This window comes from Terrapene carolina, unplaced genomic scaffold (genome assembly GCF_002925995.2).
Source record: "Terrapene carolina triunguis isolate 2854851 unplaced genomic scaffold, T_m_triunguis-2.0 Scaffold31888, whole genome shotgun sequence".
Taxonomy (NCBI): domain Eukaryota; kingdom Metazoa; phylum Chordata; order Testudines; family Emydidae; genus Terrapene; species Terrapene triunguis.
The window spans coordinates 406-15,436 of record NW_020696239.1 but is presented as its reverse complement, the minus strand read 5'-3'; the positions used below and the strand labels follow the sequence as shown (position 1 = coordinate 15,436).

The 15,031-nt window shown below is 53.5% G+C and overlaps 1 protein-coding gene across 1 annotated transcript in view; it reads left to right on the top strand.

The window, feature by feature from the left end:
* LOC112126030 (copine-5) overlaps positions 1–14,704 on the top strand; it is a 130,773-nt gene extending 116,069 nt beyond the window's left edge. Inside the window, exons 15-18 of the mRNA XM_026663009.1 lie at positions 10,376–10,422; positions 11,206–11,387; positions 13,713–13,840; positions 14,548–14,704. Coding sequence (XP_026518794.1) covers positions 10,376–10,422; positions 11,206–11,387; positions 13,713–13,840; positions 14,548–14,704 — 514 coding nt within the window. The remainder of the gene's footprint in view (positions 1–10,375; positions 10,423–11,205; positions 11,388–13,712; positions 13,841–14,547) is intronic.
* The last annotated feature ends 327 nt before the right edge of the window (positions 14,705–15,031 follow it).

Sequence of the window (15,031 nt, the reverse complement as noted above, 5' to 3'; positions counted from 1 at the left end):
TTGATGAGTACTGTGACCCCAGACAGAATGAGACTGCAGAGAGAAACTGTTTGTGTGCCTGAAACCAAGAAGCAGAAAAGGGAATGGATATGTGCATCTGAGAGCTGAGAACTCTGGTGTCCACATGTGACTTTGGAGACATTAAAGATCCCCTAATCAGAGACAGGATCATTTGTGGGACATATAACTCCAGCTTACAGGAAAGACTGTTGAGAGAAATAGATCTAACCCTAGAGAAATGCCTCCAAATTGCAAGGGCAGCTGGATGGTCCAGAAAAAGGATCAAACAGTGGCAGCCACTAGTGCAGAACCAGTGCACAGGCACAAGCTAAAGGAACCCAGGATGCCGGACTGAGACAGACCATCTGTGGAAAGCAGTACAAAGGGCAAAAAGAAAGATGCCCAGCCTATGGACAATGGTTCAAGGGGTATGGGAAACAAAACCTTTACGTCCACTTGCTGCAGCTACCACCAGAAGAAAAATGCAGGATTGCATGCAGCGATTGAGGATACAGGGAGCTCCAGTGAGGAGGAGGATGTCTGCAGTGCGAATCTAGCAGATCCAGACTCTCAGTTACACATGCTGCAGAAGGAGGCTGACAACCATTCATCTGCCATATTTGCAACCATGCTACTAGATCAACAACCAATTCGATTCCAGCTGGATTGTGGAGCCAGCTGTCGTATAATCCCAGCAACACTGGTAAGCAGCAATGTTAGCCTGGGGGAATGTGACCAAGTGCTGGTGATGTACAGTGAAACCATTTGGAGGCCAGTGGGCAAATGCGGCTGTCAATAAGAAACCCACAAAACAAGAGATGTTATCACTTGGAGTTCATAGTAATTTGCACACAGAAGGTCCACCCGCCTCTAGACAGCAAGCCGTGCAAGTCATGGATTTGATCTCAGTACAGCATCAGAATATCCACCCGTGGGAAAAGAGGAGACCAGGCACTGGGGGTCCCATCCAGCATTCCAACAGACTGTAAGCATGTCTGTCAAGGAGATGGACACCTAGAGGGCAAGCTGAAGTTAGAAGTAGATGCCTCATGTGCAACCCATGAGACTATTGAAATGCTGAGTTCCGTTAGCTCTGGTGGGGCCAGTGAAGAAGGAACAAACAAACCTGAAAAGAAGCAGCATCATTACACCCATAAAAACTGGCAGAGTGGATCAGCAGCCTGATAGTGGTGAGAAAATCTTCAGGTAAACTGATGGCTGCATTGACCAGAGCATTGAAAAGAAGTCCCTACCCATTACCAGCGACTGAGGACACACAGCCTGATCTATGCAGGGCAAAAGGGTCCCTGGTCTGTGATGTCAAGAATGGGTTGTGGCATATTGAATAGGATGAGCCATGCAGCCACCTGACCACCTTGGCTGCACCTTCTGGCAGGTACCAGTGGGTACCAATGCCTGTGGGCATCAGCCTGGCCCCGGACGTGTTCCAGTGTCAACTGAACTAGTCGCCAGAGGGACTCCCAGGAATCACATTCTTATTGTAGGAGATGTCAAGGACCATGGTACCAAGCTGTGACAACCCCTAACCAGGTGTCGGGAGAGGAATGTCAGGCCGAGTGCAGACATGCTGAAGCTGAGGAGAGCTGAAGCCCCCTACATCAGACATCTGTCAGATTCTGAGGGATTCAGATGGACCTTGACAAACTAAGGAAATGCCTGGACTAAAGGATGTAAGGGGAGTGCAGCGATTTACAGGGATGGCCAACTATCTTTCCAGACCCTGCACACACCAGTCAGAAGCCCGGGAGCCCGGGAGGCAGCTAACAAAGCATCGGAGTGATCAGAGACCCACAGACGGGCATATGAACGAGGAAAGAAAATGGTAAGCTAGGCGCAGCCCTGCAGTGCAGCTAGAGCCACAGGGGAGGCCTAGGAGCAGCATTGATACAAAGTCAGCAGCCCACAGCACTGGCTGGCAGGGCCCTGACAGACGCAGAAAGGGGATGTGCTTAGATGGAAGAGGCGCTCCTGGCTGGGCTCTATGGATGGACCGATCCCATCCATTCTCCTCTGCACACCAGGTGGACATGCAGTCAGAGCACAAGCCATCACGAAGAAGCCAATGCTGAGTGCACCCACGTGACTACCATGCATGTGACTGACACTGCCTAGGAAGCAACAGAGAGTCCTGTGGCACCTTTAAGACTAACAGATGTATTGGAGCATAAGCTTTCGTGGGTGAATACCCACTTCGTCAGACGCGGCTACCTCTCTGCCTAGGAAGGTCACTACCGGTGACCCCAGAGGGGTCTGTGACAGCCGAGAGTTGAGCAGCATGCTGCAGTACCTCCCCATCTCTGAGGGGAGGCTCCGGGCAATCCAGCAAAGCACCGAATAGGACAGGTGCCGCAGACTTGAAAAGAGGGCTGGCCACATCGCAAGGCGCAAGTGCTGCAGGAGGTCACTCCCTCCAAACAGGTCAGGGATGAGCTGCGTGTGCAAGACAGGATTTGGTTTAAAGGGGACTGAGCAGTAACCCCAGCAGATTTAAGAGCTGACATCATGAGACGGATACACACTTCCCCCCTGGGGATAGAGGCCTGCCTGACACAAGCCAGGGGGTGTATCTAGTGGCCAGGCATGAGTGCCTAGCTGAGAGCGTAAATGGGACACAGCGAACTGTGCAGTGCGTGTATGTGTGTGTGTGTGTGTATATATATATATATATATATATATATATATATATATATATATATATCAACATGAAAACAGCATCCATCCAGCATGTGTGCAGCATCCTGCAGTGTCACAGACACACAGTGGGCTGCCCTGTGACTCATGGAATGATTACATTGTGTGTCTACTAGTCTAGTGTGGGCAGAGCTGAACCAAACTGGGGCATAATGTTCTCCAGCTGAATAACAGAGAGCAAGTCCCAAACAACACAGGGTTTGCACTTTGGCTGGCCCCCTACCAGTTTGTTCAGGAGACAGTTTCCCTCTTGATCTTTTGAGCTATGTGAGTGAGATGGTATTTATATGTGAGGGTGCGCTGTAGTGTGACCCCTGGTACATTGGCTTTGGATCACGCTGACCATTCAAAGGCTAAGAAAAGATGCAGAGTATAGTGATCAACAAGAGAAAGAGACTCATGAAATCGCAACCCACCCTGCTAATGACTGGAGCTGTGTGGTCACAGCAGGTCACGACTTCATTTTCGGGGGGCGAGGGGGGGCTGTCTGGAGGACACTCCAGAACTGAGATCAGGAAATTGAAGGTGCATTTTGCAGGGTCTAGCACCACTCACTGCAGCAGAATTCAAACAATTCAGTGCCAAAGCTAAGCACAAGACGTCTTCCTTGGGTACCCACAAAGCAACAGGCAGGCAGAGTCAGCAGCAAGGAGAGCCAAGAGACAGATGGCAAAGGCAAAACAGACGGAAGGGATTTCTACCTGGCAACGTTGGATTGTCATAATACGTCCTCCCAGAGACTGGATAGAAGCCCAGCATAGGAATGGATGGCCGGGTAACCAGGACTCCGCTTTCTGTGAGGGGTAATCTGCTGCAGCCCAGCGGAGGAATGAGGGACGATAAAGAGAAGCAATTAAGAGAACGCCAAGTGTAGGCAGCTGCTACAACAAAGGAGCCAAGGCCCTGAGGCCACTACACACACGTGAGCAGGTCTGGGTCCAACCATCAAATAACTACACACAAAAATGGGAAGGCAACGGTTCAAGCTGCCCTGGAACTCGGATCATGTGAGGTAGTTAAAGACTCAGGATAGTGGTGGAGATGAAACCAAATACAACTGAGGAGCAGTGGCAGACATCCAGCACAGCCAGACAGATCGGCAAGGACCAGGAGGACTTAGAATGAGCCTCAGCCATGAGCTGGCCTGACATAGGAGCGTCAGAAGAAATAAGGTCTGAGAGCAACACAGAGGACTAATCGGTGCCAGCCACCAAAAGGCAGCAACAGGGTAGCAAGTAGCAAGTCCCCCACCAACAGCGATAACACAAACAAAAAGGGGGAGACTGGTTCAAAGACCAGCATGCTTGAAGGACTCTGAGGTCTTACAGGCTGGAATGGGCAGGCAGTAAAGGCCACATTCCTAGGGCGAGCTATGTACTAGTCACTTCTGAGCCCAGCAAATCAGCAAGCGCTTGCACCAAAGACAAAACAACAGTTGTTAAAGGAAAGATGTGACAACCTGCATGGAACTTGCAGGAGGGAGGAGTTGGAGGAGCTACCAGGAAGGCAGCCTGTGTGCACGTGGCTAGAATGCCAGCTGCAGTTGTAGCGTCTCGGTAAATAGTTCTTGTAATAAAGAGCCAGTTTAGTTACAAGCATTGAGTCCTTTCATTACCCAGCACGACACAGGAAACAGGTGCAATTTGTCATAGGTCCCTTAACTTCAAGGGAGCGTTGCTGGCTTACACTAGTTGAGGGTCTGGCCCTCTGTTGAAAGTTTCTCCTTATCTGGGCCTTGTGTAGGATACAAAGTCCACCTTGGAGTAGACGGTGCAGCTTCCCCATTTATCACATTCAAGCATGACTTACTCTCCCCTTCCGATTCATATCCCACTTCCCTCATCCTGCCTTCGGCCATGTTCCCCTGTGGTGGCAGACCCCTCCATGGCACCACCTGTGGGACCCCACCTGTTCTGCTCAAGCCTCTCCCCAAAAGCCCGTAACACCTGGCCCTTCCCTCAAAGGACTATGAACAAAATAGACCATTATATTTAACACCCCTCCTCCATCGCCGCAATCACGGGGTTCACAAGCTATGTGCTAGCTTCCCCCATCAATCACTGTCCTGCTGCATCATCCATTCCCTATTCCTCTATTTCCCTCTCGCTCACTCTGGTGTAAATCAGGAGTAACTCACACAGGGAACGAGATCTTCAGCTGGTGTCAAGTGGTGCAGCTCTGCTGATTTAGACTATGCTGCGCCAATTTACAGCAGCTGTGGAGCTGGCCCGTAGATTCCAGATGGAGCAGTGGGTTTTCCCTACCTTCTCCCCACTGCATGAACTGGCATGAACCCATCTGCACCTTTATTCCCTCCTCTGCAAAATGCACCCGTCAATTAGTGACACACAAAAGCCACCTGGCAGTGGCACATGGACACCTCTCCTGGCCCTGTTTTACAGAGCCATGAAACACACGGATCATAGAATCATAGAAGATTAGGGTTGGAAGAGACCTCGGGACATCATCTAGTCCAATCCCCTGCTCAAAGCAGGGCCAATCCCCAACTAAATCATCCCAGTCAGGGCTTTATCAAGCCGGGCCTTAGAAGCCTCTAAGGATGGGGATTCCACCACCTCCCTAGGTAAACCAATTCCAGTGCTTCACCACCCTCCTAGTGAAAAAGTTTTTCCTAATATCCAGCCTAGACCTCCCGCACTGCAACTTGAGACCATTGCTCCTTGTTCTGTCATCTGCCACCACTGAGAACAACCGAGCTCCATCCCCTTCAGGTAGTTGAAGGCTGCTATGCAATCCCCCCTCCCCCCCCTTCTCTTCTGCAGACTAAACAAGCCCAGTTCCCTCAGCCTCTCCTAGTAAATCATGTGCCCCAGCCCCCTGATCATTTTCATTGCCCTCCGCTGGACTCTCTCCAATTTGTCCACAACCTTTCTGTAGTGGGGGGCCCAAACCTGGATGCAGTACTCAAGGTGTGGCCTCACCAGTGCCGAATAGAGGGGAATAATCACTTCCCTCGATCTGCTGGCAATGCTCCTACTAATGCAGCCCAATATGCCGTTAGCCTTCTCGGCAACAAGGGCACACTGCTGACTCATATCCAGCTTCTCGTTCACTGTAATCCCTAGGTCCTTTTCTGCAGAACTGCTGCCTAGCCATTCGGTCCCTAGTCTGTAGCAGTGCATGGGATTCTTCCGTCCTAAGTGCAGGACTCTGCACTTGTCCTTGTTGAACCTCATCAGATTCTTTTGGCCCAATCCTCCAATTTGTCTAGGTCACTCTGGACCCTATCCCTACCCTCCAGCATATCTACCTCTCCTCCCAGCTTAGTGTCATCTGCGAACTTGCTGAGGGTGTAATCCATCCCATCATCCAGATCATAATAAAGATGTTGAACAAAACCGGCCCCAGGACCAACCCCTGGGGCACTCCGCTTGATACTGGCCGCCAACTAGACATTGAGCCGTTGATCACTACTGTTGAGCCTGACAATCTAGCCAGTTTTCTATCCACCTTATAGTCCATTCATCCAATCCATACTTTTTTAACTTGCTGGCAAGAATACTGTGGGAGACCGTATCAAAAGCTTTGCTAAAGTCAAGATATATCGTGTCCGCTGCTTTCCCCATATCCACAGAGCCAGTTATCTCATCATAGAAGGCAATCAGGTTAGTCAGGCATGACTTGTCCTTGGTGAATCCATGTTGACTGTTCCTGGTCACTTTCCTCTCCTCCAAGTGCTTCAAAATGGTTTCCTTGAGCACCTGCTCCATGATTTTTCCAGGGAATGAGGTGAGGCTGTAGTTCCCCGGGTTCTTCTTCTTCCCTTTTTTAAAGATGGGCCTCAGATCAGCACCCAGCCCTGTCGGTGCTCGTCTGCACTCTGCTAGTTTTTGCCCCTTGGCGTTTTTAAGGGCTGCTGTCACAAGAGCCTTGGCCTTGTCTCTTCCCGTCTGGTGAGTGAGGTGTTAATGCCCGTTGACAGCATTGGCCCCTTGTTAGGAGTCTCCCCGGGCAGCTGAGGGCACGGCTTGTCACAAAGCAGCTGATGCTGGTTTGCGGCAGGGGCTGACAGCCAGCACGGCGCAGCTGAGATGATTGGAGAAGCCAGAGCTCCTGGCGGAAGGGTGCCCACAGGCTGCCCTTTCAGCCATCACTCCTACTCAGCGCCAACGCTATCTTGCCCCTCAGCCCACGGAGCACAGGGAGGTCAAGCCATTTACTCTCATCCCAGGATGACAGTCCAGAGGTGACAAGGGATACATTTGTTCTGTGTATTTGTCAGAGGTTTAATAAAACACTCCGCATGTGGGGACCAGCCTGCTCCTGCCAGTGGAGCAGTGATCTGCACGCCAGGACTCCCAGGTTCCTTTCTCAGCTCTGCGGGGGTCCGGGGGGGGGGGGAGCTACTGACTCAGGCAGGGCAAGTGGGGTCTGGCCTGGCTCAACTCCAGCCTTGCTCTGTAACTCTGCACAAGTTTTCTAATGCGGGTGCCCTGTGCTCTGGCAGCTCAGCTTGAGATGCCTCAGAGGGGCCTGAGCTCAGCAGCTGCCATTAATGATCACGCCTTGGAGGTGTCTCGAGTTGGACAGGCAAATTTTGGTCCTAGGAGTCAGATCTTTGGTGGGTGTAAATCAGCATCGCGCCACTGACTTCACTGTAGCGAGGCTGATTCACACCAGCAGCAGCTGGACCTTCGTTTATAGCATCTCCCTGATCCTGATGGGATTTGATCATAAGAGGCCTGATTCTTCTCTCACACTGGTGTAACACTACTGATTTCAGTTGGGTCACTCCTGATTTACACCAGGGTGAGTGAGAGGGGAGCGGGCCCACTGGGGTTACTCCTGATTTACACCAGGGTGGGTACGAGGGGAATCGAACCCAGTGGGATTACTCCTGATTTACACCACGGCAGGTAAGAGGTAATGGGGCCCAGTGGAATTACTCCTGATTTACACCGTGGTGAGTGAGAGAGGATTGGAGCCCAGTGGGATTGCTCCTGATTTACACCAGGGTGAGTGAGAGAGGAATTGAGCCCACTGGGCTTACTCCTGTTTTACACCAGGGTGAGCGAGAGAGGAATCACGCCCACTGGGCTTACTCCTGTTTTACACCAGGGTGAGTGAGAGAGAAATCAAGCCCACTGGGCTTACTCCTGATTTACACGAGGGTGAGTGAGAGAGGAATCAGGGCCAGTGGGCTTACTCCTGATTTACCAAGGGGTGGTAAGAGAGGAATTGGACCCAGTGGGATTACTTCTGATTTAAAACCAGGGCAAGTGAGAGAGGAATCGAGCCCACTGGGGTTACTCCTGATTTACACCCGGGGAGGAGAATCAAACCCATCGCTTTCATTCTCATCTCATCCATTCAACCAAAGCACTTCTCAGGAGCAGGGCTGGGGCGAGAGGAAGGCGCCTGTGTTCATAAACACTGCTGATGACTCGTGGGGTACAGTGTCCTTAGTTGCCTAATTAATGTAGCTAATTAAAACCTTGCTGTGGCTAATGTGCCTGGTCCTGCAGCAGCAGAGTCAGCGTAGCTGATGAGTACAGGGCGAGGCGGAAGGGGATGGGCAATGGGTAAATAGGCAAGGGGAGGCATTGCCTTCCCTAGCACAGCCGTCTCTGCCGCCCGACACCTTGGCTGTGGTGCCCCCCAACTCCCCTTCTTCCCCTCCCTGCTCTGACCCTTCCCTGAGGCTCCCATGACCTGCTGCTGCTGCCTGGGGTGAATCTTCCTCCTCTCCTCTCCTCTCCTCCACCCCAGCCCCTTCCCCCTCGGAGGTCCCCGCAGCTGCAGGCCGCGTCTCTCCTCACCCCCCTCCCCGCGGGGCGCAGGAGGTGTGTGTGTGAGAATGCGAGCGGGGCATCAGTGGCAGACGGGGGGATGAGGAGGCGAGCGGACGGGATCCCGGAGTAACTTTACACAGTGAAAGAGACGGAGCAGATCACTGACACTGTTAAAGAGCCTTTACAGTGGTAATGACCCATCTGATGGGCATTCGCCAATGCTCAGGGAGCCTTTGGCCACATTCAGCTGGTTTTTCTATTGTAGGAAAATGTGTTATTGGGGTTAAAAACAGCTTCCAAATGACGACCCGTCAGTTAGTCTCTGTACCCAGAAGAAGTAACTGCTGACCTGGCTCAAGGAGGAGCTGACATAGCCAGGGAGTTTATTTCATGATCTAAGTAAACAAGCCTGGCAGGGAATTCAGTGTAAGGAAGGTGATTAAACTACTGCCCTAATGAAGGCTGTCAATGACAAGTACTTTTTCAAAAGGTGAGATTAGGCTTCAGGTTGGCGCAGGTAGCCTGGCTTTTCGTCTCTCTGTACAGCTTACACTGAACTCCCGGCCTGGCAGAGGAGAATCTATCTGGCAATTGAGCTACACCTGTTGCCTTGGGGAATGTTATTAGTGCTTTAAGGTGAAAAGGGGAGAGGGTGTCACGGGGGGGCCGTGCAGCAGCAGGTGAAGAGGTGAGCGGCAAGCCAGCTGCACAGCAGGTGAGGAGTGGGGGGGTCTCGTGGGGGCGGGGGAAGGGTCTGGCAGGGGTGAGAGATGAGCAGCAGGTGGGCGAGCAGCAGGCGGGTGGGAGAGGAGGTGAGCGGAGGGGAGATCTCGGGGTGGTGGTGAAGAGGCAAGTGGGCGGGGGCAGGGCCTGGTGCAGAGCAGGGGTGGAAGTGTGGGCGGGACTGTGGTAGGAAGAGGCAGGACAAGGAGCTTGCCTCTCCCAGGGGAAGTTTCACCCACCGCCCATGGGGACGTGGCTGGTGTGCCAGTCACTGCAGACAATCCTATGTACTCAATCTACACTTCTCCCTTCTGTGCAGGGCGAGGGGGGATCCATAGACCCAGAGCTGGGTTCTCACCTGGCTGCTGCTGTGGTCATGGAAAGATTTCTGGGGGCGTGGGAGCAGCTCGCTGATCTGACAGAGCGAGTGTGTCTCCCAACCAAGATGCTGTCGAGCTCCTCTCCCAGTCTCCTCTCTACAGGGCCTGATCCTGCAAAATGCTGGGAAATACCAGGGGTTGTGGGTGCTCAGCGCCTCTCTGGATCAAGCCAGGAGATGGGAGCACACGTGGGCACCAGGAAATGGACACAGCTTGAGAGTCAAGGGCAGGGCTGTCAAACAATCCAAGAGGGAGCTAGCTCCGCACTCCTGGTCAGAGAGGCAGAATTGCTCAGCTTCCGTTGTTCTCAACCCAGCCCCAGCTGCTGAGCCATCCTGGCCATTAACGTGTCTCTTATTGACTCAGGCCCCTTTATCTTCCTGAGTGAAGCTGCTGTCTCCAGTCGCTTTGAGGCTCGGCTGGGGTGAAAGGCGATGTGCGGGTGCACGTGCCCAGGTGGGACAGCCTGGCCACTGGCTCTATGACTCCACTTTCCCTGCTTAGATCCCCTCCAAGCTCTTCCCACCTGCTGCACTGGGGAGATGTTAACAAAGGCCATTGGGAGCTGGTTCGGCTGCCAGTTTCCCATGGATTTGCTCAGCTGTGCATTGCCATCTGTGACATCCGTGCATCAAGAGACTGCAGGCGAGAACAGCACGGTTTGAATCTCCAGCTGAGCTCTTCCAAACAAGCCAGGGTGTTGGGGCCTGGTTAGGGAACATTAACCCCATCGAGGGTGGAGTCTGAGCAGAATCTGCACCAGCCTGCCAGAGCTTCTGACTAACGGTGTCATTGTCCTCTTTTCAGGACACAGATCAATTTCACAGTGGCCATTGACTTCACAGCTTCCAATGGTGAGTTCTCCTACCAGATTAACTGTACTAATGTTCCCTGAACCACAGTCAGTCTCTGTTCAGACAGCTGGTGGCTGATCAGACAATACATTACACTAAACCCCTCTGACATATTATGTATTTATTGCACAGTCATTCATTCCCCATAAAGGCCTGTGAAATCAATAGTTATTTTATGACTGCTTGAGCGCTTGTTAAATCTGTCGATAGGTATTAGGTATCCTTACAGGGATAGGGTTTTATACTATTAACGAACAAGTGTCCTGCCCAAACACCTGGGGCCTGGTTCTGATCTGATTTAGAGCAGTTTGATACCAGCATCACTCCATTGACCTCAGCAGAGTTACTCCTCATGTACACCAGTGGACGTGAGAGCTGGATCCTGGCCCTTGGGTCACAGTGTTTTCTCAGGCCACCCAGGCCAACGCCCATGGATGTCAATGAGGGGTGGACTCACCTCACTGATATTATTGATTATTTATATTGCTGTAGTGACTAGGAGCTGCGATCTTGGCCCAGGACCCATGGTGCAAGGTGCTGTACAAACAGAACAAAAGCACAGTCCCTGCCCTACACAGCTGACAATCTCTCTCTTACATCAGTTTCCCCCCATCAGTGACAGAGAAGTTACTCTTGACTTCCCTTGGTGTGTGTGTGAGAATCAGGCCCTGAGTAAAGACCTCAGTGTTTGACCCTCAGCTGACCTGACAAATACACATGCCCCTCCACTGCTTTGCCCGCACACTGCTGCTGGTCTGTGTGACCCTTCTCTCTCTCCATCAGGCAACCCCTCGCAATCCACCTCCCTGCACTACATGAACCCGTACCAGCTCAACGCCTACGCCATGGCACTGAAGGCGGTGGGCGAGATCATCCAGGACTACGACAGCGACAAGATGTTCCCTGCACTCGGGTTCGGAGCCAAAATCCCTCCTGATGGGCACGTGTCCCACGAGTTCCCCCTGGTACTGCCATCCCATTTGAATCGTTCCACCACTTAGGGCAGGTCTACACTACCAACTGGCATCGGCAGCTGAGTCGCTGTCGTGCTTCTGGTGAAGGCGCTCTAAGCCGACGGGAGAGAGCTCTCCTGTTGGGTTAATAACTCCACCTCCGTGAGAGGTGGTGGCTATTGTAGTGGGGTGGTCACTCTGCTCCGGTTTGGAAGGGGTTAAAAACAGCCCTGGGAAAGGGCTGCTCCGTGGAGCCAATCACAAGTGGGCTTGAGGCAGCCAATCAGGGCCCAGCTAGGCCAGTATAAGAAAGGCTCCTGGGGAGAAGGAAGTCAGTCTTGCTCTAGTGGTGGAGTAAGAAGGACCTAGCTGCCTGGTAGAGACCTTGGACAGAGCAGTACTGGGAAAGGGCAGGCTGAGCTGGGGAGCTCTGGCCTGGCAACCTCCCAGGCTGAGGCTTTGCAGCAAAGGCCTGAGGAGGTACTAGGCCTGCAGGGAGGCAGCCAGGCCAAGAAAAGGCAGCAGGTCAAACCCCCTTCCAGTGATGAGTGGCCATTTCAGACTGCAGTTTGCCTCTGAGAGAAGGGGCTAGATGACTGGCAGTAGCCACTGAGGCAAGGTGGGTATAGGGGGTTGGGGTTCCCCTAGGAGGGGAGATCCAGAGTGGGGGGCACTGCAGTGGGGCAGCACCCCAAGGTAAGGGGCACTGGGGTCCAGGAGGGTCATGGGGCCAGAGTTGGTGGAGACAACAGGGCAGGTTACCGGGGGCAAGAAACTGGCCAGAGGAGGGCGCTCCTGAGCTGGATGAGCTAATTCCCAGACTGACCAGCAGGAGGCACTGTGACAGTGAGTGCCCCGCCCTGCTACAGCTATGCTGGTGGGAGAAGTTGCCTGCACCAGTGTGTAGGTTCGTATAACTACGTCGCTCAGTGGGTGTGGATTATTCACACGCCTGAGCAACGTAGTTATGCTGAAGTAATTCTGTAGTGTAGACCAGTGCATAGACAGCCTCTTTTCCAGCGTCCACAACCATTCTGTGCCTGCTTGGAAGTGAAGGGCTCGCTCCTGTCCATCAGGCTGTCTGGCTGTTGTGAAGTCCTGGGCTAGGCCCTGATCCTGAAAGAGCAGCCCCTGTGAGGTACTGAGCACCCTCAGCTCCTGTCGGCTTTGGTGGATATGGATGGTGCTCAGAGCCTGACAGGATCAGGCTCTTGGTGGGGGTTAGGGTGTGTATGGCACCACCTCCCCACTAATCTGATGCCCTGGTTAGACCAGCCAGTCCGTGTGATCCTGACCAGATTTGCCCGAGGTGCCTCCACAGAGCAGCCAATGCTGATAAGGGCCCATGACTGTGGCAAAGCCTGACCGGTCTCCGAGTGCTTGGTCGGCCCTAGTGGAGCCTCAGTGGATCCATCTGCACAGCCGCGGCAGCGAGGCCCAGAGCCAGACTCGGGCTTGTGCTGCGGCTCTCAAAAGACCTGTGTAGACGCTGGGGCTCTGGTGCCCACCCCCCTCCTTCGGCTTCAGAGCCCAAGCGCCAGCCCCAGTCCGATCGTCTCCAGAGCTGCTTTCAGTGCTGTCGCACAAGCCTAGTGTGTCAACCCTGGGCTCTGAGACGTGCTGCTCCAGGCTGCCACAAGGCCTCTGTGGCTTGGCCTTAGCTGACCAAACAGCCATAAGCACCAAGGGTAGCAGCATGGCTGCTCTGAGGACAGGAAAATGGATTTCCCATGGGGAGGGCATAAAAATCTGAGCCAGGAAACCTGGTTTTTCTTAGTGAGCCTCTTCCCAGTCCCCGGTGGAGAAGGGAAGTAGCTGCCATCTCCCCACCCCCACCCCCAGGAGAGAGCTCCCCTCCTTACAGCATGGGGGAGGTAACTCCGGTGTCTCCCTGAGCCCCATTTTCTGGAGATGCTGGCTAGGGACTGAGGCTCAGCAATGGAAGCCATTTCAGTATCAGAGCTGGGACTCCTGGGTTCTAGTCCCACCTCATGGGCGTACTCTGTTTGTCCTTGGTTAAGCCATGTCCCCTCCCTGCCTCAGCTTCCCCACCAGGAACATGGGGATGATGGTGCTTTTGAAGCAATTTGAGATCCTAGGATGGAACCACTGCACAAGTGCTAAGTGTTATCATCACTGTTCCTCTGAGGCACCAGGGGTGTGGCCCCTGTTACCTTTGGGTAACCCCTTCGGGTGATTCCTCCCAGCGCTGCGGGGATCTCCTCATATCCCTCTGGCCAGCGCTTCAAGTAGGGCTCTGGGAAATAAAAGTGGGGGATGGGGAATGACTCCCCTGTTTGGGAACCCTCCTCACTGCCCTTCCTCCCTCTCTCTCAGAACGGCAACGCCGACAACCCCTACTGCAGTGGGATCGAGGGCATCCTAGAAGCCTATCACAAGAGCCTCAAGACTGTCCAGCTGTACGGCCCAACTAACTTCGCCCCAGTGGTCAACCATGTGGCTAGGTACATCCAGCTGGTGCATTGGCTAGTGGCAGCATCCCACAGCCCTGCTTGCTCTGTCACCCCTCCCTGGGCTGGCAATGGGCCGGTGTACCCACCAGAGAGCTATGGCAGTGTCTACGTAGACTGGCCAATTGGGATCAGCAAAAGAGTCGAGAGCGGTTTGATAGCAGCCAAAGGCGGGAATGAGCTAGCCAGGGCAGTGGATCCTCCAGGGCTGGGTCCAATCCAGGTGTATGTCTCAAGCCATGGGTTCCGGGAGCACGGTGTGTATTTATGTCACTCCCTGGCCTGGCTCAAGGCCCATGTCTAACACCCTGTAGCTGGACTAGCAGGGATGTGCCACAGGCCTCTCCTTTACTCCCAAGAGGCTCCTGGTTTGGGTAAGGGGTGTCACAGCCCAGCTCTCTTGGGAGCCCACATGGCCCCTGGGCGACAGCAGGAATGGAGGTTACGTTTTGGGGCAGGGAGAGAAGGAAGGGGACTCCCCTTGGGCAGCTCTAATCTCTCCACAGAAATCTCCCAAACTGGGAAATTGGAGACGCTGTTCTGAACCACAGACCCGGGGACAAATTCCCCATGGGGTTATAGCAGTTACCCCAGGGGTGAACATGGCCCAGTGCAGCAAGGTTAGCCACCAGCTCAGAGTCCCCAGTCCCTGGTACCCACCCCCCAGAAGCCTACGCTCACATGAACATCTCTCTGTCCAGATACGCCACCACTGAACAGGACGGCTCCCAGTATTTCGTACTCCTGATCATCACAGACGGGGTGATATCGGACATGGCCCAGACGAAGGAAGCCATCGTCAATGTGAGTAACAGGGGTTCTGCTCACCTGCTGTGCCACCGTATCCCGCAGCTGTAACGGCACACCAAGCCAATGTCTGCCCGAGTGCCACTCGCTGGGACAGACAGAAAGTAGCGAGCATCAAGCAAGCAGATGTTACTAGACCCGCTAAGACTAATGGCTTATGAAGAATCCCAGTGAAGTTTCTCCTGCTCTGTCTAGCCTCAGGTGGAGGGAATGGAGTTCAAGATCAGCCCCTGTCTCCAGAGGTTCCCTAAGTTCTGTCAGCCCAGTGTCCCAGATACCAGAGAGCGCTGTGGCTGTCGACGGACGGGTGGCTATAACAACCTCGGTCTGTGTCCTCATCACTTGGGTGACCCAGCCTCCCTCTGTGCCCACTGATGG